This window comes from Rhincodon typus, chromosome 20, assembly GCF_021869965.1.
Source record: "Rhincodon typus isolate 14 chromosome 20, sRhiTyp1.1, whole genome shotgun sequence".
Taxonomy (NCBI): domain Eukaryota; kingdom Metazoa; phylum Chordata; class Chondrichthyes; order Orectolobiformes; family Rhincodontidae; genus Rhincodon; species Rhincodon typus.
Genome location: NC_063351.1, coordinates 38247214 through 38275109, shown reverse-complemented (window position 1 = coordinate 38275109; position 27896 = coordinate 38247214). Strand labels below are relative to the sequence as shown.

Below are 27896 nucleotides of genomic sequence, written 5' to 3'. Positions count from 1 at the left end.
CTTGGAGGTTGGCAAAAAACAACCTGCTCTTGATGTGTTGTATGATGTTATTAAAAGCAAAAAACATCGAACATGGCAGAAAATACACGAGCCAATTATGCTCAAATACCTGGAGCTGTGTGTGGATCTTCGCAAGAGCCACTTAGCAAAGGAAGGGTTGTATCAGTACAAGAACATCTGTCAGCAGGTATGTTGAACTTCAGGAATGCTGCAGACACAAATTGAAAAACAATTTTTTTTTTCTTTTTTGTAAAGGCCCTGGCATGAAAATTATTAATCTCGTTTCTACTAAGTTTTTTTATTATGTTTCTGAAGTTGGCAGATTGGAAATTTGCAAACAGCATTTTTAGGCAATTGCATAAATTCTATGAGTAACAATTAAAAATCTTAATGATTTTACCATTGTTCTTATTTTTAATGTGCATTTTTCTATTTCTCATGTCCTTGTGCACTTTTTTAAAGATACACTGGTAGGAAGGCTGTCTGCATGTGAATAGGAATATAACTCTTGGCTAATATCTGTTCAATCTACTCATATCCCACAGGGAAAATGGGCACTAAATAGGAATTGAGAGAAGTAAATTGAAATAGATTCCATGAAGAGATGCAGCAAGGGTGACTAGGTGTTTTTGGCAGCAATGGACAGAACTCGAGGCAAAAGGAGAGCGCGTGAACTGGGTTGGAGGACTATAGCAAGGTTGAGGTAGGGTGGGCAAGGCAATGAAGGAACATTTTCAAAAAAAAAAGGTGGGGAGCCAGTGGGATAGTTTAAGAATAGAAGCAAAATGTGAAAAGGTTAGGTTTGTGAAGTGCTTTTTGGATAAGTTTGATTGTACTAATTGAAATGCAGAAGATCCAACAGTACAGTTTTGGGCAAATCAGGCTTGAGTCATGGTGCAAGTTTCAGCGGCAGTGGGATGAGGCAAATGCAAATTCAGCAGAGGGTTGCTTTTCTGCTAGTTCAAATAATGGGCTAAAACAGATGTTATGATCCCAGCTGATTTTTTTTTTGTAGATAAACCCGTTTCCAGATTAATATATGGCTTGATGTATTAAATTTTCATTTTTTTGTTCAGTTCTGACAGTGGTCTCTTATTGAAACACACGTGTGCAAAACTGTAGATTTTGCTTAAAGACTAAGACAAATTTAATAACGCAAGATGATAAGATAAAATAAATCAAACCATCTATTATAAACTATAACTTATACAAGGTAAAGTCCCATTAATTACTAAACAAAGAGGAACAGCAACTTTGTATATTACACAGAAATACCACTTGTACAGTACTCACATCAGTGTCCTGTCTCTGAAACCTCAGTACTTCTAACTTTTTAATTTTTAGACTGGGGCTGCAGATAACTTTTCTGAAGCTACTGTACACCTGAACTTTAAACCTACTCAGCTTTAAGTAACTTCTTCAGGGTTTTATCCCACCAAGTCTGGCCTGAGAATAACACACAGCCATTATTCTAAGGCAGTCTAGTTTTGCTACATACTTCCAACTGGCCTATACAGCCATCTTCATCCAAAGATGTTGCCAGCAGAAAAAAAGTTTAAGCTATGGGTGTTTACCTTCAGCTGGGTCGGGGGTGGGGGGGGGGTGGAACTGTCCTGACCTTGCAAACAAGAGTTTTGTTTAATAGTACTTTTTGACCTGATATATACAAAAACCCATTAATTCTAATGCTTGGGCTCAAACTGTTTTAAAAGGAATCACAATTACTACAGAAATACTTAACTTCAGTGCAGAAATCCCCATTACTAACTCATAAACCCTAACTTAAAGTAAATGAAACTATATAAAGTTGTCATAGGGAAATCTGGGTTATACAAGGCATCAGGGTTGCATGATGTCTGACTCGACCAATCTAGTTGAGTAGGAAGTGGAAATAAAGCTTTTACTCCAGTTTCTCCTCTTCTTATTTTCCCTGATCTGCCCCAAAATAAAAAGCTACTTTTTAAAAACAAAGAATTCATAATCCGCTCACGTATCATTGGCTTTCTGAGGTTCACAGCTCCAGGATCTGACAGCAAATATTTGATTGGAAGTCACTGAGCTTTGCCACTTTAGTGTTTCAGTCTTAATCAAAATAAAGAGAATGATTATTTTCAGATGAAATGTCAGACTGCTTTTTGGTCTACTTTTCTACCTTTTTGAAGTGCAAAAATAGTTGCTGCTTCCAATCTTGACTCAGTGGTTCCTCTAAGTAGTGTTTGGCTCCAACTGCCCATTATCCACTCAACAACAATTTTTTGGGTAATATTCATTTATGGTGCTGAACTATAACCATTTGCATGTATATGTACTTCTATCTCCCAAGCATACTGAATTAGTTATGATAGGACTACTTGATTTCAGACAGTGCAGTTTGACTTGTTTTGTATAAAAGCTATATGATATGCTACGTGCTAGATTGTATTACTTGATTTGAAGAAAATTTGACTGTTCTCTCGTACTTCATTTCATCAGCATTTTGCCATGGACCCTTCCCTTTTTGACCAATACTGTCTTTGTTGCTTTAGCCTGACCTCCATATCGGTTTAGGTTTTTGTTTTATCTTTTGCTGTTTGCTGTCAGAAAGGGTTGGACCTCTACACTCCCTGCCAACCACCAACTAGCGGTATCACCAGCAAAATAGATATGATCGTTACTACAGCAATAAACCAGAAAGCAGTTCAATATCCACAGTTCATGGCATTATGGCAATTGCTTTTGCCATTTTTAAACATGTGAATGCTTGATGAGTTAAAGCAATATTTTGAAATAACTCCTGTTTCTCAACAGTTTCCTGGATACTGAAATCCTTAAGTGTGACACTGGTTGCTTACAAATGGGCCAGCTTTATGTTAAATGAGAGTTTGGCTTTGCTTCTGCTGGGATACCTTACATTTTCTTTCTTTTATTTGCTTCTTACAGGTAAATATCAAGTCCTTGGAGGATGTGGTTAGAGCTTATCTTAAGTTAGCTGAGGAAAAGACTGAAGCTGCTAAAGGAGAGTCTCAGCAGATGGTACTTGATATTGAAGACTTGGACAATATTCAAACTCCAGAGAGGTAAGCTGTCAGCAAGTGTTTTGGTTTCAGTGTCTTGTGCATCTGGAGCCCAAAAGAATTGATTTCTATGACTTTTTTTTTCCTGTGCGCCGATTTCTGAAGCTAAATTTGTGATAGATGATTGATTATTCCACGATGGCAGTGCTTTACTTTTAAGGCCAGAAAGTGGTATTGCCTTTCATTCCCTGCTGGCAGTTTTATCCTTCTCGTCTCTTTCAAATTGCAGGATATGAAAAGTTTTAACCTGCTGGTCAGTTGCTCTTGTTTGGAGGTGCACAAACAGACGTGCAATAATATCTAACATCTACATCCTGCACTGAAGTTCCTTGACTGGTAAAAGTGAATAGTCTGAAACTGATTTACCTGAAGTAGCAAATCAAACTTCACTACCAACAGAATACTGCAATGTCCATTGAATGATACAACAAGCCAACAGTAACCTGTTTAAAAACCTGTAGATCTGTTCACACAGCTATGTTGTTTTAGTGCATGGTTATTTTACCATAATTTTGTTAAAGATATGAAATGATCTTGTGTGCTGGCTATGTCAGACCTGATGGAAACTGACTAGTTAATTGCTGTCATGAATTTCTGTTGACAGAATTAGACTGATTTTGAGGAGGCAATGGTCTAGTGGCATTACTGCTAGACTGTTAATCCAGAGATCCGAGTAATGTTCTGAGGGCCCAGGTTTGAATGGCAAATGGTAGAATTTGACTTCAGTGTTTTTTTAAAAAAAAAAATCTGTGACTAAGAGTCTTATGATGACATTTGAAGATTGTTGGAAAAACCCATCTGAATCACTATTGTCCTTTAGGGAAGGAAACTGCCATCCTTAACTGGTCTGACCTATATGTGACTCCAGACTCTAAGCAATGTGGTTGACTCTCAAATGCCCTCTGGGGCAGGGATGGGCAATAAATGCTGGCCTAGTCAGTGACACTCACACCCTGTGAAAGACTAAAGCCACATTTCTTCTATTCAGTTAGAAATATGCGTAGTGAACTGGTTAGCACATTCTTGCCGGATCTCTGCAAGAGGAATTTGGATAGTCTTGCTTATAGTCATACAGCACAGAAGCCGATCCTTCAGACCAAGTCGTCCGCGCCAACCACACATCCCAATCTGACTTAGTCCAATTTATCAGCATTTGGCCCGTATCCCTTTTAACACTTCCTATTCATATACCCGTTCAGATGCCTTTTTAAATGTTGTAATCTTACCTGCCTCCTCCACTTTCTCTGGCAGCTTGTCCCATACATGCATGAAAAAGTTGCCCCTCAGGGCCTTTTAAAATCTTTTTCCTCACTAAACATATGCCCTCCAGGTTTGACCTTCTGTGCCTTAGGAAAAAGACCTTGGCTATTCATCCTATCAGTGCCTCTCATGAGTTTATATGCCTCTACCAGGTCACCCTTCAGTCTCTGCTAGGTAAAAATCCTTAACCTATCACTATAACTCAAGCTCTCCATTCCTGGTAACATTCTTTATAAATCTTTTCTGTACTCTCCCAAGTTTAACAGCACCCTCCCTATAGAGGAGTGACCAGAATTGTATGCAGTATTCTAAAAGTGGCCTCACCAATGTCCTGTACAACCACAATGTGACATCTTAACTCCTATACTCGTGTTCTGACCAATGAAGGCTAGCGTACAAAGTGTGTTCTTCACTACCCTGTCTACCTGTAACTCCACCTTAAAGGAGCTGTGCACCTGCACTCCTAACCCTGATGTTTTCCCTGCAACTACTTCTGCAAATTCCTTTTGAACATCATACTTGTTTACCTACACCATCACTCTAGGCAGTGCATTACAGATCATCATAAGATGACAGTGTGAGAAGTTATATGGTGCTTTGTTCTGTCCTGGATTCATCTTTAGTGGTGATGGAGCTACCTGTGTTTTCTTTCAAGCTGATTTAATCAGTGTGTGAGGGGAAGAAAGGTGCTGCTCACAATTGGGGATTTGAAAATGTTTTCTTGGTGTTATTTGCCTTGTACAAGAGGTAAAAATGATTTTAAAAAAGAAGAAAAATCATTTGTAGGTAACTGGCTGGTCTGCAGATTTGGCATTTAAAAATGGAGTTGTTGAAACTTCCACCTTTTAAATTAATTGCATCCTGTGATGATGGATCTATCTGATATAGTTGAGAATTTTTCGCAAACACTGGCGAATTCTATAAAAGTGAACTTCAAGGACATGAACCTTTTTTTCTTTTGCTACCAGCAATAACAAGGATTTATTCTAAATCAGCGAGGAGGTGGATTACTGATCAACATGTAATTTGTTGATACTGAGAATGCAGGTAATGTCTGAATAAAGAAGAAGCCTAAGTGAACTGAAGCGTAAGAACCAAGTTGCTCCTGAAGTTCAGGCATCTAATTTTGCTGACATTTGCTGAGAATCTGACAAATGATTACACTGGATATCTTGATGTAATTAGTTTCAGTAGGAAATACTTATGGTAAAATACATTGTTGGTAGGGAAGGAAACCTTTTAGTATTTCACAAAATGTTTGAGGTATATGTACAGCTTTGAGTCTCAGGTGTGATATTAATGACCCTAGCATGTTGTGTTCTCTGCAGTGTTTTGCTGCGCTGATTCTTTAAAGTCTTTAAATCTGGTTGGAAGGAATGTTTTTGGCTCGTGACCTGAATCGTTATTGGTGTACATTTTAGTTGCTTCCACAATGCAAGTTAACTTGGTTTTTGAGTATTATTGTGCATTTTTTGATTGCAGTCTTTAAGCTAAGGCACTGCCACCATCTTTCTGTACAAATGTTATTGAAATTTCACAGAAAATTGGGTAAATCTCCTGGGGTGGCAAGATGTATTTAAGCCTTTTTTTTTTTGAATATTTGCAGTGTGCTGCTTAGTGCTGTTAGTGGTGAGGACACCCAAGATCGTACAGATCGTCTGCTGCTAACTCCATGGGTTAAATTTCTTTGGGAGTCTTACAGACAATGTTTGGATTTATTACGTAACAACTCTAAAGTGGAGCGCCTTTATCATGACATTGCTCAACAAGGTAAAGTTTCTTTGCCTTGATTTTCTGTCTAAACTATACCCGTGACCATCTGCAGCTGCTCCCTCCCACTTTTTTCTTCTCTTGACTTTCTGTCCCTTCCCTTAATTGTTCAAATACGTATTTAATGATGTCATCTCTAATTACAAATTTCTGTTGTTTTCCACAGACTTAACATATTGTACAAGTTTCTCCTGATTGTTGTCTCTTCATATTTGATGTTATGCTAATATCATCTCATTAAACAGCTGAAGAATTTAGACTAACGTTTTATCTGCTCTGCCTAATCCCATTTATTACAAAACCATTTTATATGCCAAGGTGTTTGCAAATATGTTTTAATCTTGAATCTCTGAAATGTTCCACAATTGGATGAATGTACAAGAGCATCTGTTCCCATACTCATCTGTGGGCAATTCAGAATGCTAATGTTTACTATTTTCAGCCCATTGCTGAAATTTGTAACCTGTTGCATTTAGTGCTGGAAATTTGTTTTTGGAATTGCTTCTACGTTATCACATTTTCTTTTCAGCTTTTAAGTTCTGCTTGCAGTACACCCGAAAAGCAGAATTCCGCAAATTATGTGACAACCTGCGTACACACTTGGGACAGATCCAGCGTCACCACAACCAAAGCACAGCAATCAACCTTAATAATCCTGATAGCCAGTCCATGCACTTGGAGACTCGCCTTGTACAACTTGATAGTGCAATTAGTATGGAACTTTGGCAGGTAGTATTTGAACTTCATTAAATACCATCAAATCATCCATAACGAGTTGGCTTCATAAAGCATAGTTGTAAACTTTGGGGTTGCTCAGAGTATAATCAATACCATTTAAGGATTCAGATTTCTGTTACTGTGTAGTGTCCTGTAATAAAGGGAGTCAGAACTTTTGGTCACGTGTATAGGTAGGCTCACGCCCTATTTAACTGTCATTTGCATTGATGAAGCATTACAATATGAACATAAAAGCCCACAGATTACTTTCTAGGTAATTGAGTAGCATGTAGCAAGGGACATATCTCTTTAAAACTTCTTTTTGTTTTAACTTGTATCTGCATGACTTGGATCAGAGTTCACTCTATATTGTCTTGTTTGCATTAGATCCTTACCATTAGTCATGTAGGACTAAACTCAAAGCACTTAGGAGAGAATTGTATTCTAGTGTTTTAAGTAATCAGGTTGAATGACAGAGCCACTTCCTGGGATCGTTGGGTTTTTATCTGGACTCCCCATATCACTTCTGTTTCTGTCATGGGGAGGAGGGAAGGTGCATGCACAGAACGATGGACAGAGCTTGGTTCTTTTACTTAATATTTTGGTGAAATGATTGGATAGCTGTGTAAAAAGGTTAGCAGTTTGCTTTATTCTGGATTTTCAGAATTCCAGAACCTTGTTTCATATAAAACTACTAATAAGTTAGTCAGTCGGAGTGGCAATATCTGCACATACCAGTGTGCGTGCTTATAATCTAGAAGTACTCATTATTTTATGTTGGCACCAACTGACCACAGCATGTTCTTATGCCAAGCAACAAACTGCTGGCAAATATTAGTCTGATTTATCAGTCATGTTACACATTTTATTTACTGCTGACCTTTAGTTTGCAGAACGTATCAGTAACAAATTGAGCCAACATTGGATCTAATTTCTAGTTCCAGCAACAAGATTGTGTCCTGGTGGTTGAGGTGTGGGCTGAAATCGTCTCTTCCTAATTGAACACGTAACTATTTTGTAACTGAAGCAACTTGCTCAAAAATCTTCAACTATGTGGGAGTTAAAGCATCTGATAAATTTCTGGATTGAGGATTCTATTATAATGTTTGTTTATAAAATGTTTGTTTTTTTTTAAATAGGAAGCTTTCAAGGCAGTAGAAGATATTCATGGGCTATTTTCTTTATCCAAGAAGCCCCCCAAACCCCAGCTGATGGCTAACTACTATAATAAAGTTTCCACAGTATTCTGGAAATCGGGAAATGCTCTGTTTCATGCATCCACTCTTCACCGACTATACCATTTGTCCAGAGAGATGAGAAAAAATCTTTCACCAGAGGAGATGCAGAGGTGCAGAAATACTTAATTGCATAAACAGTAATGAATACAAGTGCTCTAGGTTATAATGAAATACTGGGGAGAAGACACCATGCTGAAAAGTGGAAGCAGTACTAAAATGATGTTGTGAATTGTAGTTGGTATACTGTTATCCACATGCATTGAATGACAGGTAGGAGATCCCAGCTTCCCCATAAGGGTGTGAACTCAACCTCAAGATCTGTTTGTAGTTGCTTCTCATGGTTTGAAGAGATGAATGATACGGTGCCCGAGTCCAGGTCGGGCACAACTACTTTGAGTGGATTGCTGTTACAGATAAGGCTTCCGGTTTTCGGCTTTTAGGCAAAATTTATATCAATATAATTGCAGAAAGTTGACCTTAATAACACAGCCAAATATTGTAGAAGCTGGAAATCAAAAATAAAGATGAGCGGCTAAATGTCCATGCCCCTCTAAATTAATGCTTCAGGTCAATTGCGTTTGTCAAAACTAAAAATGGTTAGAGATATTACAAGTTTTAAGTGAGTGGAAAATGGAAGTCTTTAAGATGGGAGGCATTAAAAGGTAAAAGGAGATGGTAATAGGACAAGGAATGGAACAAAAGATGAATCCAGGGAAAGAAGAACCATCAACAACAGAATAAGAGCTGTGGTTGAAATGAGTATGTGTTACAGTCTGAAATAGAACAATTCTGGAAGGCTGTAATAGTGCTTGTAAAATAAGATACCATTCCTTTTACTTTGAGCTTCATCAGAATAATCTAGAAGGATGAAAATGAGCGATTGGGTGGAGCATTTAAATGTCAAGACCATTTTTTTCCCTGTTTGGGGAGAAAAAAGTGAATTTTAAAACTTTCTACAATAAGTTTGACGTTACTTATTGCCTAAAATCTGCTGTTGAGAAATTCTTGGGCTTCAGCAAGCAATACAGATGCAAATGGATATAATGTGCAATTTATGGCTAAATTGGATTACAATAGCAACTCTTAAAAGTTTCCAATTTGACTTGCACTAATAGGTGAGATTTGATTCTCCCTTTTTTAACAGTATAATCAACTTGCTATTTACTTTCCAAAAGCTTGTCTGTGAAAAACCATAAGTAGTGCATTGAGTACGCTCAAAGTCAATCCTGTTTTTAGGATGTTAACTGTGTCGCAAATGTGCATAAGTTAATGCTGTTGCATTTCGTAATCACGACATTCAGTTTCAGCAAATTTGTAGTCAGGATAATTAAACTGCTAGCAGTTAATTGGTCAGCACTCATCTTGGCTGCATCTTTTTGTTGCAACAAATTTCTGGTTTCACGTATCATTTTGATTTTCTACCTTTACAGGATGTCTACCAGAGTGCTTTTAGCTACTCTGTCAATTCCTATAACTCCTGAAAGGACAGACATTGCCCGATTGCTCGACATGGATGGTATTATTGTTGAGAAGCACCGACGATTAGCTACACTGTTGGGATTACAGGCACCTCCAACTCGACAAAGTTTAATTAATGACATGGTATGATTTTTAGTGTGCCCAAGTTTGTGTATCAAGCTTTAATTTTGTAATACCTTTTTCAGTCGTTCTTAGCCCTGCCAGTGTCCTATCCTAACATTTATTGTTGCATTGGTATTGCCTAGGCCAGATGAAGTAAAAATTATTATAGGTTTCCCTCCTGAAAGGAATTCAGTGAAACAGTTCTGGTTTTGAGACTATTCAATATCTTTTCGTCAGCACTTCAGGTCTTTCAAACAATAGTTAAATCCAATAACCACTATGAAAGGATTTAAGCTTGCAGTCTATGCATTACTAATCCACTAAAAATAACCATTACACTGCCATAACCACAGTATAATTCTATTATAGAAAGCAAGTTCTTTTTTAATAAGTAAGGATTGGGAATTGGAAAGACTTTACAAAAGACTTGTGTAATGTAGAAATTCATTTTTTTTTGTGAAGTATTTTCACTTGAGCTGAAAAAAATACTAATGGACAGAGTTGCCTCTAATAAGGCACGCTTCACTATCTCATTCTCAGCCTTAGTGAGATTTGAGAGATTTCTTATGTGCCAGAATAAGAGATGAAGGTTAATTAGCAGCTTGGTTGATTCAGATGTACCACGCTGCCAGTCCCCTTCAGACAAAGTGATTCAGATAAGGAATTTGAGCTGTTAGTAAGATGGAGCGAGCAAGCTATATTAAAATTCAAGTGATGAAGTCACTTGTGAAGTAATAGTTAATTTATTAACTTTACAGTAATCTTGTTCAAAGATTGAATTACAACTTTTATTTTAATTGTTTCTCATTTAGCACCGGTAGAGTTCTTGTAGATCTCAAACTTTTTCTATTTAATTGACTGCAGTGGAGATGCATGATGATCTCTCCCGTCAATTTGTATCAAATATCTGTTGACCTCCAAAATGCAAGCAACTGACTACAGATGCTTGAGATCTAGAATAAAAAAACTCAGTAGGGTCTAGCAGCATCTGTGGAGTGTGAAAGGGAAATAGTTAACTTCTTGAGACCACTATGACTGTTAGTTTGGAATTGAGAATGGTTGCTTGCCATTTAAATACACCATTTTGCTTTCATTTCAGTCGTGGGCTGCTGCTCCAGTCCAGTGACGAACAGCAGCTAATTTTTCATTTGGACAATTTGTATCCTTCTGGACTTGACTGAGTTCAACAACTTCAAACTATCGATTCTGTTAACCATTTTATTGCCCTGCCTTACTTCTCCCCAGCAGAGCAGTCCTATATTCTGCCACTTACAGCAATTCTGAGCCTATGTCTGCAGCTATTACCTTCCATTTTGCCCTGCGATATATAACCTGTGATTTCTGCTCTCCCTTGCCCTCTGACCCTTCAATTTGTTCCATTTGCTCCTCCTGACCACCCTTTTAAATGGAATTAAACCCATAACTTTGTTTTTATTTGACCAGAATCCTGATGATCACTTTTGCTTAATCCAATTTAAATTTTAGGATGAAATGTGAGCAAGGAATATTGAGGCACTGGTGGTCCTGTATTTAGCAGGGATCTATTGAACTATTTTAGGAATTGACATGTTTTGAGACGACTAACAAAATTTGTGACTGGATCAAAATCAGATTGGGGCTTGGTTATCACAGGAGATATCTTTTACGTTCTTGGTATATTGGAATCCTTCTTCTGTCTTTGTGTGGTGTGGCACAGTAGAGTGCAATTGAGAAATTTTTCTATGAATTAAAGAAATTACTCAGGCTCTTATCAAAGTTGAACATTCCATTAATTATTCTTCTATTAATGGACTTTGAGAGTAAATCTTTTTAACTGTTTATTGATGCTTTGATTAATATCAGTCTCCATTCTGAACCAACTTTTCTTTTTACCAAAAGGTTCGTTTCAATGTGATGCAGTATGCTGCAGCTGAAGTGAAGGGGGTGTATAATTGGTTAGAAGTAGAATTTCACCCGCTGAAACTTTGTGGACGCGTTACTAAGGTAACAAATAACATTAAGTTTCTATGTTCTGTATTCTGAACTGTTTGGAAGGGACCAGTTGAATATACAAGATAAATTATTAATATTACGATCCAATTAAAAGCTCTCCCAGGGTTTGAAAAGTTAGAGCTCATCTAAGCAAAGTTGCATGGTTAAAGGAATGCTTTTGGGTGGATGGGCATAAACTACCTTGGATGAAATCAGCATGAGGTGTAAAGTTGAATTTTGGGTGTGAAAATTGGAAAGCATTCTTACTTTGGGTTGATTGTAATTTTCAAAATGGCAGTCAATATGTGTTTGGCAAGGCTGTCAAAGAACATAGCTGAATATGGGAAAATGGACTTTGATTTTCATAAAATGTCAAACTGAATATTTGAAGGGCTGAAAAACCAAATCCTGTCTTCCTAGTTTTGTACTGCCATTTGCCGTAATATGGCTTTCAGCACCTTTTTCATTGTCATGCTCTGTATTCTTGTGAGATCAATGATATTTCTAATGTGCCAGAGCAAAATTGGAGGTTAATTAGCAGATGGTCTAACCATGTAACCATAGCTGCCAGTCCCCTCCATACGCTTCACTACACTAAGGTGATTTCCTATCCTGCAAAATGTCAGGATCCTTGAACAAGGCAAAAGAGTTGAACTCCAGATGTGAGTGACTACCCTTAACGTCACGTTAGTTTTGAGTATGGAATCAAGGAATCTTCACAACACTGAAGTCAATGAGAGTTGGACTTGGGGGATAGTTGTGGGAAACTCTCAAGTCTGGAGTGATACCAGCACTAAAGAAGATGGCAGTTGTTAGAGGGTTTCATCTCAGTCCTAGGTAATTGCTGTAGGACTTTTGTAGTGATCGTAATTGCCATCTTCATCTGCTTCATCGGTCCTTCCATTAAAAGGCCAGAAGTGCGGGTGGGCAAGCATCAATGTTCTGTACTATTCTCACTCCTTAAACACTGAAGTAGTCCACGTCCATCTCCAAATGCATCAAGACCTTAGATTAACATTTTGGCTTCTACTGACAACTGGTAAGTAACGTGCTGTGAAAGTGCCAAGAAAGACCATCTCCAACAAGAGAATTGACTGTCTCCCTGTGACATTCAATGGTAACTCCTGCTTTAAGCATTTTGGAGGCAACCATTAACTAAAAGTTGAACTGGACCAGGTACATAATTCTTGTGGTTACAAGGGTAGGTCAGAGGATGGGAAATCTGTGGGTAACTTTCCTTACTCCTGAGAGCCTGTCCATCATCTATGAGATGCCTAGGACAGAGTGTCTGAATGAGTGTAGCTCCAACAATGTTTGAGGCTTGAAAGCAGCCTTCTTGACTGCTGTCTGTCTGTCTTCCCCACCCTTGCCGGCTTCCCCCCCCAAAAAAAATTCAGCACTACCATGATTCGCAGCTGCTTCCCAAGGTTCCAACAACCGCCTCTTTCAAACCTATGATCTCTCTCACCTAGATAGACAAAGACAGTAGGTACATGGGATCATCACCTGCCCATTACCCTCCAAATTGCGTACAATTCTGCCTTGGGACTCTGTAGTTGTTCTTTCACGGTCACCAGGTCAAAACCCTGGAATTCGCTTAGTAGCTGCACCGTTGGCGTATCTATACTAAATGGGTTGCTCTCCACTGGAGGTAGCCAATAAATACTGGCCTAGCCAGTGATTTCCACATTCCATAAAAGCACTAAAAAAAAAAAAAAAAAAAATTGTCATTCAGAAATTTCCTTGATCAGTATGTTAAGAATTGGTCAGCTCTTTATTTCTGGCAATTGCATTAAATCATGTTTTTCTGATTCAATCACTATCATGTATCACCAGTCAAACATGAATATACTCCAGATAAATATTCAGGTCTACATGATGTAAGCCATAACTTTGTCTTTCTTATTCTACTCAAGGTCCTCAACTGGGTCCGAGACCAGTCAGAAAAAGAACCTGACCTTCAGCATTATGTACCTCATTTGCAGAATAATACCATCCTTCGGCTCCTTCAACAGGTGTGTAAATATTTTCGTAGAACAGTTTAGAAAGTTCACTCTTACATTGGGAAGCTTAATACAAAGATTTGACGTTCAGATATATCTAATGTGTGACAATGTCTTGCTGGCATTTTTAAAATATTATTCTTTTGGTATATTGGACAGCAAAATGTTTCTGGCCCGTTTGCCTTAAGCGCCTCTATCAAGAACCCTGTGTGCATTTTAATGTTGCACTGATTCTCATCTGTTCTGGAATATCAAACAATCACATGTGCTGCAGTTTTAGAATATTGCAGTTTCCAAGAGTCATATCCAGGGGATAAAATTTCAATCTGTCACTTATAAATTCAGAATTAAATTTGATACTTATCCTGTACTTTGTGTTTCATGGCCATCTTGCAAACCGTACCAAGCACTGACTATGATGCCTTCAGAGTTGAAATATTTTATAATCTCTTGTGAAATATTATTAGCAATTTTAAGGTCCTGTTTCTGTATGTAGCAGGTTTCTTAAATTCATTCATGGGATGTGGGCATCGGCTGGCTGGACCAGCATTTATTGTCCATCCCTAATTGCCCAGAGGGCAGTTTAGAGTCAACCACATTACTGTGGGTCAAGTCACATGTAGGCCAGACCAGTTAAGGATGGTAGATTTCCTTCTCTAAAGGACATTAGTGAACCAGATGGGTTTTATTTCCTGACAATCGGCAATGGTTTCATGGTCATCATTAGACTCTTGATTCCAGATTATTGTTGAATTCAGATTCCACCATCTGCCACAGTGGGATTTGAACCCAGGGCCTCGGAACATTACCTGCGTCTCTGGATTAATAGTCTAATGATAACACCACTAGGCCATCGCCTAGCCCAGATACTTTGGTGTGCTACAGTAAAACTAAAATTTAGCAACTCGGTTGAGCAAATAGCCACTACTGCCAGTACACACTACCTATTGTTAGCCACCTAACAGTCACCATTAACAGCTATTCACTCTCCTAGCCAGATTTTTATCCCATCCTTTGTCTATCCAACTGTTGTCTCTCTTTTTTTTTGTGCTCTATTCCCACCTAACATTTATTCCTTTACCCCCACCCCTCCAAAAAAATCTTCTGCATACAAACTGACATTTTCCTAGCGACTGTCAGTTCTGAGGAAGGGTCACCGGACCGGAAGTGTTAACTCCGATTGTTTTCTTCACAGATGCTGCCAGACCTGCTGAGCTTTTCCAGCAACTTTCTGTTTTTGTTCCTGATTTACAACATCCGCAGTTCTTTCAGTTTTCACCAGAACGTTAGCCTGTACCTGTGAATTCCTTATCCAGTGACAATACCACCAGGCTGTATCCTCCCCAAACTTGATATAGGTGCTCCCATGATGACGTCTAGGGAGTTCCAGAAATTGGACCACTGATGAAGGAACAGATGTATATTTCCAAATGCGGATAGTCTTGTTAAATGAGAACTTGGAGGCGTGGTACTCCCATGCATTTCCAGCTGTTGTCTTTGCAGACAAGAGATTGGAGTTTAGAAAGTGCTTTGCAGTTGCGTAATGTGCATCTTGTAGATGGTGCAAATTGTAACCGTGGTATGGAGGAGAGTGAATACTTGAAATTACTTGGTGCCGAATTGTTACAAAGTTTTGGTTCATTCTTTTAATGTTTTCTCTGAGACACTGGTGCTAGCCAATTATGCAAGTGATCAAACTTGCATCCTAAAATTATTTCAACAACAATTCAAATTTGTTCTATCTTTTGAGGATGAAGGCAAATTGTAATGGCATAGGCTAAAATGCATTTAAACCAATTTTAGTAGGCCTGAATTAGTTTTGATTTTAAAGCAAAAAAATCAATGCAGCAGCCTCGAGTACAAAGCCATAAAGCTGCGCAGGGACTCTGGAAGGTGTGCAAACCTTTTTGATTCAATGCCTGATTGATAAGGTACCATTTTTGTTTCCACAGGTAGCTCAGATTTATCAAAGTATAGAGTTTACTCGTTTGGCTTCCTTGGTTCCATTTGTTGATGCCTTTCAGCTGGAACGTGCCATTGTTGATGCTGCCAGACACTGTGATTTGCAGGTAATACCAACAATTGCATATTGACCTATGCAGTGGTGTGTTAGTTCTGTTGGATTTCAAATACTGAGCTTAATTACTGGAGTGAAGTTTAATAAATCAGTCTTAAATATTGGTTTGCATTAGAAGCAGGTATTTCTCATCATTCGTCATTACTCCTTCAAGAGACTTGATAGAAGCTCTGATAGACACATTTTTGAGTGAATTTACATTGCTGATAACGTAGTAAACGTTACCAGAAGTTTGTAGAGATCTGTTGCCATGTAGTTCATTCTCTCCCTCTAATATAAGATCAAAAATCTAACTTGCATTCACAAATCTTGAATGGGTACTTGTGGGCAATATTTAATTCCCAAGAGGTTAGTTGAGCACATTGGAGAAAAATTTTTGTCTGGCTGTACTGCAACCTGTAGTCATCCATGCGTTCCACTGACTTTCACGCTAGGAGGCACAGTTGGAGATTGGGAGAGCGACCATGTAAGTTCTGTGCTGTTTTTCAAATTTGTTAATAGATTATTGGGGACCATACCATTATTAAAATATATTTTGAGTGCAGGCAGTAATTTCTAGTAAAATTGTCCTTTAAACAAATTTTCTAATAGTCTTCAGGGTGGATTTAATTCTGTTCCAACCAAAACTGGATTTTTATAGTACACTCGGATATATTCAAGTAACTTTAAAGTGAGTTATTTCTTGGTTCCGGAATGGTTCAAATATGATTAAAGTTAACTCAATCAAAGCTACAAAAAATTATCATTTTCAATGGGAGAAATTGCAACATTTAAGAGATATTTGGACAGGTATATGAAAGGAAAGGTTTGGAAGAATGTGGGCCAAATGCAGGCAAATTGGACTAGTTCAATTTAGGAAACCTGGTCAGCATTGATGAGTTGGACCAAAGGGTCTGTTTCCATGCTGTATGATTCTGACTAAAATGTTTATTGTTAACTCCCTATTCTTGTTTTAGGTTCGCATCAATCATTCTTCTCGTACTTTAAGTTTTGGCTCAGATCTCAACTATTCTCCACGAGAAGATTCGCCAGTGGGTCCTTACTTGCAGCCAATGCCTTCAGAGCAGATCAGAAGTCAGTTGACTGCTATGTCTGCTGCATTAGCGAAGGCTATCCAAGTTGTCAAGCCAACACATTTGCTTGTAAGTTTTTTTTTTGACTAAGTAATCTTGCAAACTGATGCCCTAACAGGTCCAGTGATCCTAAGTGGGCAAGTAGCACCGTCTTGGTATGCAAGCACGCTGTTTTTCTATGTTAAACTTCACAGACTTGGAAATAGTGTTGCTACACTTTATTACAGGATGGAAACAAGTTAGTTTTCCAAGCTAACAAAAATGGATTGTGCATCCTACACGTAGATGATGCAGCATTGTTGGGCTTCTCGTTATTTGTTTTGCAGAGTTTTAAATAAATAAGTTGTTATAAATGCCACATGCTCGCTGATGTCTTAAAGAATATCCAATATCATTAGATCTGTCTGATGTGGAGGTGCCAGTGTTGCACTGGGTGGACAATGTCAGAAGTCACATGACACCAGGTGTCCAACAGGTTTATTTGAAATCACAAGCTTTCAGAGCTGTTGGACTGTAACGTGGTGTTGTGTGATTTCTAACTAGATCTGTCTAGTTAAGTTCTGACAGTTAAGCCAGGATCTGGTATCTCCACATGAACTGAAGAAACCAGGAAGGTCCTGGTTCATCTGGCTCCATTGCTGATTGTCTCAATCAAGTAAGCTGTGAGACATTATGAATTTAAATATTAGGAGTTTTGGGTTTGTTAGAAGTTTGCATTCATGAATTTTTTTCCTGCCCATGTTTCCTTTTTAGCATGAAAAGGAAGAGCAACACCAGCAAGCTGTCAGTGCTTATTTGAAGAATGCTAGAAAGGAACATCAGCGGATCCTTGCCCGTCGCCAGACTATTGAGGAGAGAAAGGAACGCCTGGAAAGCCTGAATGTTCAGCGGGAAAAAGAGGAAATGGAGTTGCGAGAGGCGGAACTTCAGAAAGTTCGCAAGGCTGAAGAAGAGCGTTTACGTCAAGAGGCACAAGAGAGAGAAAAAGAACGTCTTATGCAGGAGCATGAAAACATCAAACGGAAACATGTGCGAGAACGCCTGGAGCAGATTAAAAAAACTGAACTGGGAGCTAAAGCATTTCGAGATATTGACATTGAGGTAAAATACAATTCAGTAGCTTTCTTAAACATCTTTTTAATTCCAATCCAAAATGCTTTCTTTTTGGGGACATAATATTACATGAATTTACATAGAGAAAAAGACATTTCAACTCACGCTCCGTGCCAGTTTAATGCCCATTAAAGCCTCCTGCTGTCCTCCAAATGACCCAGTCAGCATAATGATCTGTTTGCCCTTAATTATCCCCTGCAATGAGGGGTTCCATGTTCTTACCTCTCTTATAAAGTTTCTTAAGAATTCCACAATTGATTTCTTGCTTATTATATTGTATTGATGACATCTAGTTCTGCTGTTCTACATGTTGAAACAGGTTTATCTGCTCTCAAAGACTTTGACAATTTTAAATCCTTTTATTAGGTCATATTCAATAGCCCTGCTATTCTGAGACATTTCTTCAATCCAGGAAGTGAACATGAATTGCTAATTGCTGAATAAAGGCTTTGTCCAATTTGGAAATGCACAATGCATACATGTTCGTTTTAATCCCTTTTTTTCCCACCAACATCTGTCTGTTTCTTCAGATTCCTGTATTATAGGCAATATTGATGTGTCAATAACTATTTTGTTCAGTATGCTTGTGTGCCATATCTGATTGCGATCCCCTGAATTTTTCAGAACCTTGAAGAACTGGATCCAGATTTTATCATGGCTAAGCAGGTTGAGCAGTTGGAGAAAGAAAAGAAGGAACTTCAAGAACGTCTGAAAAATCAGGAAAAGAAGGTGAGCAAATAAAGTTATTTTATGATAAAAGAAAACGGTAACGTGTTTGGTAAGATGAAGTAAGAGTGCTGATACTGATGTGATAACTAACCTAAGGTGTCATGAGGGCAAGCTGGCTGTGTTAGAGTCTTCTTCATAACCATAATACTAGCAAAGGTTTCTTTCAGTGATCGAGGATGGTATTTTACATTGCAAAATGAATTGATAATGAGTCCTCAATCATCCATATGTTCTTTACCAGATTATAGTGAAGCCCAGAGTTCAAGCTAAATGTCCTCCTATTTTGGAAAGAGGGGCATAGAATGGGTCAGTAAAGTGACTATTTTAAGCAGTGTTGGCAATGGCCAGTGTCTTTCCAGCCTGTCGGGCTGCTGGTGGATAAATGGAATATACAGATTAATGATTTTACTCATACTTTTGAGGTAGTCATTGAGAATGTGGTCTGACATTAAGTTGTATTAAGAAGTTTGTTCTTCATTTCCTTTTGTTTATTCATATGTAATGGTTTATATTTTAACCAAAATCATTTCAATCTGCTGAATGGTTCTTTTAATAGACTTAAAACCAGCAATTCTTAATAAATTTGACCAATTAAATCATCATTCACCTGAAATAAATTCTTCAGATTTGCCATGACAGACGATCATTAGGAGTGCAATAATGAAGCCAATACCAACATGATTAAGATGTATAAAATTGAAGAGGGTAGACATGAAGAAACGTTCCCCTTGATGGAAGGATCAGTGACTGGGAACAGAGATTTAAGATAAAGGGCAGAAAATTTCGAGGTGATGCGGAGAAAAATGTTTTCACCTAGAAGGTGGTGGGAATCTGGAATTTGATGCTTTTATTTAAATGGACACTTGCAATGCCAAAATGCACAAATCTACGTGCCAAGTGCTGGAAAACGGGATTAAAATAGTTAGGTGTTTGTTTTTTGACCACGCAGATTTGGTGAGCCATAGCTTTAGTCAGTGCAATCTTCAAATATTTACAGCACAAATATTCCAGGTAATTTTGACCAGCTGATGACTGTAGCACTCAATGTTATCACGTAAGCTGCTTGCTACACAAGATTTAAAATTTTCCTAATTTCTCAAGTGAATGACAGATTTTAAAGCTATTGATAACTCTTGTGACTTAATTTTTTTTTGTTGGCAGATTGACTTCTTTGAAAGAGCCAAGCGATTGGAAGAAATACCTTTACTCAAAAAAGCATTTGAAGAACAGCGAATAAAGGATATGGAATTGTGGGAACTTCAAGAGGAGGAAAGGGTGAGTGATGTAATTTGTATGCATATGCTTTTTGGGTTTGTTCTTTTGATTTTTGCTTCATGCATCGTTTTTGGACACTTCGCTCTTTTACATTTCTTGATGTAACCTAAGTCTAAGTTTTCTTTGATTTAGCAAATTACATCTGTTTGCATGTAACTGATTTGTAAAGTTCTTCTATTTACAGATTACCAGTATGAAAGTTGAGCGTGAGAAAGCCCTGGAGCATAAGAATCGAATGTCAAGAATGATGGACGATCAAGACCTGTTCCTAACAAAGCTTATGGCTTCACGTCGTACTGTTTACGAGGTCTGCAATTTATTCAATAACTTGTTAATACAGTAGCACGAGGGTATTCTTGGTCATGTAATCTAAGATGATCACCTGATTTTGAAGCATTTTTTTGCTTCTTGGCGGAATGTTTTATTACTTGAATATAGCAGAACTAGGTAAAAGGTGGTGTTTAAGTTGCATTCTGTTTTGTACCGAGAAAAGGAGAAACTAAAGAACTTCCAAGACAGGCTCAATGCAGAACGGAAAATGCGTTTAGAGGAGCGTAAGAAACAACGCAAAGAAGAAAGACGCAGAATCTACTACATACAAAAAGAGGAGGAAGCTCAGAGATTGGAGGAAGAAAAACTTAAAAAAGGTTTGAATAACTAGTAGTTGTACAGTTTTCACAACCAAAAGTATGTGAATGACTGCAAAGAAAGATTCTTATTTTTGGAGTTTCTTACTAGAGCGTGAAGAAAAGGAGCGCTGTGAGCGTGAAAAACGAGAAGCAGAAGAGCGTGAATACCAGGAAAAACTAAGAAAATTGGAGGAAACTGAAAGGAAACGACGCCAGCGAGAAATGGAAATTGAAGAACGCGAGCGTCGTAAAGAAGAAGAAAGGAAATATGCTGAAGACCAGTTTCGCCGGAAGGTATTAAAATTTTTTCTTTTTGTTAGCTTTGCATTTGTTCTATGCTACTTAGCTATTTGAAGCATAACAGAATTTCTTGATGATTGTGATTTGCTCTCAGTGGGATAACAGCAAAAAAGGGAAATCGGATAGTCCAGGATGGGCATTTCTCACATTCGTGATAGATCACTGCATGAAAGCAAGGTATTCAATTGCTCAATTCAGCAGGAAGAGATTCAGAGCTTTGTCTGAAATTCATAGTTTTGATGAGATGTACTGATGTAAGAAGTAAAAGCTTCTCACTCAGGAATTGAAAAGGTTACTTTCACTGTTTACCTCTGGAAGAACTAAATGCTGTAGCTTGGGCTTTTATCACCATCTCCAGTTTTCAGTAAAGAATATTATTGATGTGAGACTTGCTTGCTGTAATCTACTTCAAGGGAGGCAAGAGGTCTAGCAGCATGATCATAGTAAGCCATTTTGATAGTAGAAAACTGAAATTTGAGTTGAAGAACTGAGTCAGTCACATGATCTATAGCAACTATCGTAAGCTTGATTGGCCAGTTTTTTCTTTACTTTTATGGCTAGTTGTCAGAAATGCAGATTATTTCTAGTGATGTTACTAAAATCCAAGTTTTGTGTGTGTAAGGTGTGTTTATTGTATTGAATGGCTGTTTATGCAGTATTAATCAGTTTAAAGATCAAAGACTAGAAAGGTAGTTTTATTCATTCTAATAACCATATTTAATGTTGCCATCTGCTTTACCTTGTAGCTGCTGTCAGATGAATTGTTTGTGCTCATTACCAGTCTATTGCAAGCTGCGTTATTTGAAAGTATGATAAACTCTTCCTCTTTTCCCAACTAGTGGAAGCTTCACTGCATTAGTCATTGAGCTAGGGTTTTAGGTGGATAGTCTTTAAGATTTTTTAAAATTAAAACTGATTTAAGTCAACTGTTTGTATTTGTATTTTGTATTTTGCTTTGAAATCATTTTTGCACGCAATGGGATTTGTTCAGTTGAGGTAAATTGCTGTTTTTTAATTTAACTTGGATGTGGGCAGCGCTGGCTCGGCCATTGTTTGTTGCCCATCGCTAATTACCCAGAGGACAGTAAGAGTAGATCAATTACAAAGTAAACAGTGATGTTTTGAAATAATAAACCAGAATTTGTGGGTGCAATTGGTTATTTACTTGATTCTTATTTCTCCTCTTGGCAGGAATCTCAGCGCTGGAGTGACAGAGACTCTGAACGAGATAGTTGGAGGGATTCCCGTATTATAGACAGGGATTCTGAATGGAGACGCGGAGGAACTGATGCGTATGTAGTTAGATTTTAAATAGTGGTTAAAACCAAGTCAGTGATCGTAAAGTGCACAGCACAGGCAGGCCTTTCAGCCCAATGTATCAATGCTGGCTCTTTAAAAGTATGCAGTTATTCCCTGTAAATAAATTTTCTCTGTATAATCTCATGGAAGCAGATTCAATATTATTGGAATATAATTTGCTGAGTTCATAAAATTGTTGACAAAGCTAAATCAAAGTGAAGTTTACTGTTTTTTTTTTTTGAGCCTGTGCCAACTCTGCAGCGTAATTTTAGTTGGCCTGATTTCCCCTGCCCTTTTCTGGTAGCCCTGCATAGTTCTCCTTTGAATACCACTACGGCATAGCAACTTGCTGACTAACAAGTCTTATCTTCAAGGTGCCATTTATTCCTGACCTTTGCCAGCTGGAATAATTCTCTTTACTCTAATTAGACATCTTGTCGTGAAACCTCTCTCGTATAGCCTCTTTTTCAATCTTGATAAAGGAAAAGTACCTCAGTTTCTCCAACTTGTCACTTGTAATGCAAGTCCCTCATCCATTGAACCAGCTTCTTAACTCTATCCTGCACACTGTAAAGCCTTCTTATCCGACCTAATATGTTGCCTAGAATTGAAAATACTTCACTTAAGACTAAGTGTGTGATTTGTACAAGTTCATCGTAACTTGCATTGGTTTTATTTGAAAACGTGCTTTGCCACCTTTTAACAACGTGAGCTTTCATATTCCTAACTCTCTCTACCTTTTTTATTCTTAAAAACAATTTCAGATGCTCTTAATATTGCCACATAACTGAATTTGAGGATATGGTGACAGTGATAATGCTAGCATTCCCTCTAATTTTCTTTCTGCCTGCACAGACCTTCAAGGTCTGTGTGCAGCAGTGACTTTCAAAACTGGAAGTCAATGCCCTGATTGGCATGTCAACATGGATCGCGTGGAATTTTGGTGTATGATCTGAAGCATGGATTCAAACTTCTGGTGGAATCTTAAGTTCAGCTTATCTGGGATTTATCTAGAAATTTGAAATTGAAAACTGATCTCAGTAATGGAAAACAACCATGTAAAATCACCTCATTTTATCCTTCTGAATTGCAGCAATTTGCCTTTCTATATTAATTAATAATTAAACTTAGTCTGCTGTGTTCTCCTAGACTCTTCTCATTGATCACTACTTATGTTATCGGCGTCCTCTGTAAGAAAAGCCAATTGTGGTTTGTAGGTTATTATGAAACTTCTTTTGTAATAGCTTTTTGGCTTGTGGTCATGTTTCTTAGCGAGTGGCGCCGAGGGGAAAGCCGTGGCTTTGATGATGATAGGCCGGCATTCCGCCGTGGGGAGGACCGAATTAGACGGGATGATGATAGAGAGCCATTGTTTAGAAGAGGAGATGATGATCGGGGTCCGCTATTCAGGCGAGGTGATGATGACAGGGGGTCTTGGCGGGATGATGATCGAGGCCCCCGCCGTGTGGATGATTCGAGGCCTGGCCCGTGGAGACCACTTGATAAACCAGGTACAATAGTTTTTTGAATGTGCTCTTAACAGGCATTTGGGTTATTGTACATATTTTAAAATGTACAATTTGTATTTGAATGTCCAAAATTATCAAGCATTTAGTTTGTAACTTTTCTTTTGAGTTGTCAATTCCTATTTGATTTTGGTAGGGGAATGTGGGCCTGCCTCTTGAGCGATTGCATTGCACCTGCTCATTATGTAGAAACAATTCTCTGGAAAGGGAGTCAGTGCAAACAATTTCACTATGTTCAAATGTAATTGTGTTTCAATACGAATTTTCAGCATGAGTTAGAAGTTTTGCTAAATGAGAAGCGCTTTATAGATTAATGCAGTGACAAGGGAGGTTTTAGCCCCTTATGAGTAGAGCACCTTAATAATGGCAGAAGTGTAATTGTATCTAAGGTGGCGGATGGAGAGAAAGGGAAAAAGCACGTGAAGAAAGCTGGGCCCCACCCAGAGACACTAGATCTTCCGAAGATAACAGAGATCGTGATTTGGATAGAGATCAAGATCGTGATCGCCGTATTGCATTTAGGTTTGTAAATCAAGGATTATGAACAATCTTGTTTCTTTTGGATAATTCTGTTAATGAAATTTCCATTACTTGTTTTGTTGGATTCCTTTCATTTTTAACTACTGAAGTAAGAATGAGATATATGCCACATGCTGATTGCTTGGCAAAGGTGTATATTCTGATTGTTCTTCCCTGTTCCTCTCAGCATTTAGAATGTTTTTGTTTTTTGGCCAGGAATTTAACTGATGGGTAAAATGAAATATTCCACTTTTTTCCTTCTGAAAGTTATCTCCTTTCTAAAGTACAAATGAATACCCTCTGGTATCATTCCCAAGTATTCCTTTAACAATAAATTCTAAAGACTGTTTATCTGTGTGGGCAGAAAGGCTTTGTTTTTCCCTCATCTGTGACCATGTCTGTCTAGACAAATGGCAATCAGGACCAGGAACTCTTATCTTCACATACTGCTGTTTAACAGGAAATATCAAGGCCTGTGATTAAATATGGTGTTGTTACTGCTGTTCCAGCTGAGGCTACTTTACTCAGCACAGATACCAGATTAATCCTGTGTCAAGTGTCTGCAGTTCCACCTATTTGATAAACTTGCTGAGTTATGAGGAGAGAACTGTTCATGTTCATTTGCAAGATTTTACTTACTTGTTTTTTGCTTGTCAGAATCTCAGTTGTTAGTGAAATTGAAAGTCTGCGTTGTGAGCAGTGCTATCTTAATAACAAGTGACAATAGTTCAATCATCAAGGCTGATTTAAGATGCTAACTAGGTGCAGAAAAGTATGACTCTTCAGACCACCATGTTGTATATTTTGACTTTGAAGTGAAAAGTCTACATGGAAATAGCCATAAAGTTGTGGATGAAGGCAAACCAATTTTATCTGAATGCTAGCTGTTTGTATTTTATTAACTTGAATAATGGATTTTCTCTTTTTACAGAGACAAAGATGATGGCCCTTGGAGACGTGGTGGTGGCTCAGAAGAGTCTAGCTGGAGAGAAGCTCCACGACGTGATGACCGGGATGGTGATCGAGATCGTAGAGATTTTCGCGAACGTCGAGACATCAAGAGTCGTAAAGATGAACCAGAGCGTCGTGCTGCACCTATTCGAAGTGATCGAGATGATGGTAAAAACAAAATCTTTGCTTAAAATGTACTGAGTTCTTTAAGAAGAATTAATTAATTTCTGTGTTTTCGTTTTGAGGGCTTTCTTAGTGCTGCTGTTTATCATAAGATCCATTGTTGGCATAACCATGAAAATGCTGTAAAAATTGAATATCCAATTTGCCACCTGAACTAATGTTTTTGAAGCATGGTGTGAGGCATATTTGGTTTAAAGGAATTTTAAAATACCAAACTAGAAAAATAGTATGTGTGTGCCCCAAAGATAACCCATTGTATAACAAAATAGGCAAGAATCTGTTTGACCATCTTTGAATTTGGTTTTATGCTGTTTTCAGCAAGTTTGCTGCAAAATACATTGAAGACTGATATGTACTTCTCCAAATTTTGGGTACCCATGTAATGCCATTCGGTCAGATATGTTGCATCAAACTCAAGTGATTTGGTGAAAGGCCATCAGCCTGAAAAATTAACACTTTCTTCCTCCACAGTTGCTGCCTCACATGAGTATTTGTAGCAGTTTCTGTCTTTATCTCAGATTTACAGCATCTTCAGTATTTTGTTTCTGTAAAGCCTAACTTTGTTAGCTGCCAACTTTAGAGGTTTTAAGGAACCTGAAGAGTTCTTCAAGAGACATTACAGACACGATAGACAAATTGAGTAGGTGTGATGTAAAATGATCCAATTGTATAGAGTAGTGCGTGAACTTTAAATGTGTGGAATAACACTAACTTCAAGCTTAAAGGTAAGTCATACTATTGGTCTTTTTAAACTTTGAATTTGATTTTTCAGTCAGATTTTGATATCCCCTACCAAACCATCATCTGCTTTTTCAGTGCTGTTCCCTTTTCAGATGTCCATTGTTATATAGTGTTCAGTCCTATTTGTAACTCCCTAAATACTGAAGAAGTCTGCCCATATGCAGCAAGACCTGGATAACATTCAGGCTTGGGCAGATATGTGGCAAATAACATTCAAGCAGTGCGAAGAGAAAATTGTGTAAGACTACTTTCCCACACAACTTTTCAAGTCGCTGATATGTGGAGGGGAGAACTTGCTTTTGTATTTTCAAGAATTCAGTGTAAAATACCAAGTCTGTCCTGTGTACCCTACAAAGCATACTGAGGGGAAAGTAGTAATGGTTAGGTGTTAAAATTAAGTTTAAATATTTCAGGGAATGCAAACTGAATCAAGCCATACAAAATGTTAGATTATTGAGTCCCTAAGAAAAAGTACTTAATTAAAGCACTCAGTATGGAAAATAGCTGCATCAAGGAGCACTGACCATTGGATTTATTATAGCAAGAAATGTGGCGTGGGGGGGTGGAAATAAAATGGATTAGAGTGGGATAATACATGAATATGATTTCACATGACTGTCCAAGTGTATGATCATGATGTTGAGGCATTTTGGTATTAGGAAAATTAAATTCTGTAGAAATTGTTTGAGGTGTAAGCTCCTTTTGTGTCTGAGGGAGGGTGCAGCTGCAGTATTTTCTGGGCTTTTTTGTTGCAGAAGTTAGACTTTCTTTAATATAGATTCTTGACTAGCTAATAAGTCTGCGCTTCAGTTACAATCTTATTCTGTTGCAAGTTAATTTTCAAATCTCCTAATCATCAGTGTAATATTAAATTTTGGTTCACAGGTACCTGGCGACGTGGTGGTGAAGATCGCCATGGTGAAAGCCAAGCTAACCAAGAGGCACAGGATACTGCCATGAAAGGTCCACCACTTAAGGACAGTGACCAAGAAAAATCAACTTGGAGAACTGACAAGGACAAAGAGGCACCTCGTCGTATCAAAAATGTCATTGATGAAGAAGGCTGGACTACTGTTCGCCGCTAAATTTACCTTCATGTCCAATGTACCAAGGCAAACTAGCTGAATTCTTTTGAATCTGAATAACAGTAACTTCGTGGCAAGCTCTTTAAATTTTTTGAAAGTAACCAGTAAAATTGACATTTGTTAAACTGTACGCATGTACCTATTTTAGTACAGCAAATTTAATACAAGTCGATCATGCAGCTAAAATAATAGAAGCCTGCTAAATGAAACATCTGTTGCATGTCAAAGCCTTGCCTTTACTCTGTCAACATTTCACTTGATAGTCTAAACATGACAGCTGCCTACCTTGAATTTTCAAGATTGCCCAGTTTTCTTAAATAAGCTATGGCGACTTTGATAGTAAACAGAACACAGTTAGCATCTAGTGCAGCTGTAATGTGAAAAGGAAATACACACCAGCCTACGTCTCTCTTCAAATCTTATCAGCTAATATGGATAAAGTAGCCTTGCTGTATGATGTAGACATGATTAAAGACTTTTATTATCCAATTATTTGATATCGGTACATGCCTTGCCAATATGTCTGCTACCTTCACAAATAATACATTGTGAATTATTGAGTGTATTTTTAAAGTCACACTATTTAAACCTTTGCAGTTTGGAGTATTTGGTCAGGTTTGCTATCCCCTCTCACTTGATTATTAACTTGATTTGGACCTAATTTTCTTCCCATCTTAAGAGTAAAGGTTTTCCTTATCAAATCTGTCTTTGGTAGTGATTGGTAAGTCAGCTAAAAAAGTCAAATAAAAAAAATTCAATGATTAGTTGTCTTTTTTTATTTTGAAAAATGCCCTAAATATTGC

At 37.9% G+C, this 27896-nt stretch overlaps 1 protein-coding gene and 1 non-coding gene across 2 annotated transcripts; both read left to right on the top strand.

Annotated features, from left to right (window-relative positions):
- Positions 1-27582, top strand: eif3s10 (eukaryotic translation initiation factor 3, subunit 10 (theta)). The gene is made up of 21 exons (XM_048608719.1): positions 1-187; positions 2920-3056; positions 5920-6083; positions 6613-6812; positions 7940-8148; positions 9469-9640; positions 11498-11602; positions 13507-13605; positions 15546-15662; positions 16627-16812; positions 17497-17844; positions 18481-18585; positions 19747-19860; positions 20045-20167; positions 20354-20507; positions 20599-20783; positions 21981-22081; positions 23361-23599; positions 24004-24136; positions 25065-25252; positions 26894-27582. Exons 1-21 carry the CDS (start codon positions 98-100, stop codon positions 27091-27093), a joined length of 3369 nt encoding a protein of 1122 aa, XP_048464676.1. The 5' UTR covers positions 1-97; the 3' UTR covers positions 27094-27582.
- LOC125485627 lies at positions 10133-10267 on the top strand. The gene has a single exon (XR_007264323.1). It is a non-coding gene; the product is annotated as a small nucleolar RNA SNORA19 (small nucleolar RNA).
- Positions 27583-27896: the final 314 nt, after the last annotated feature.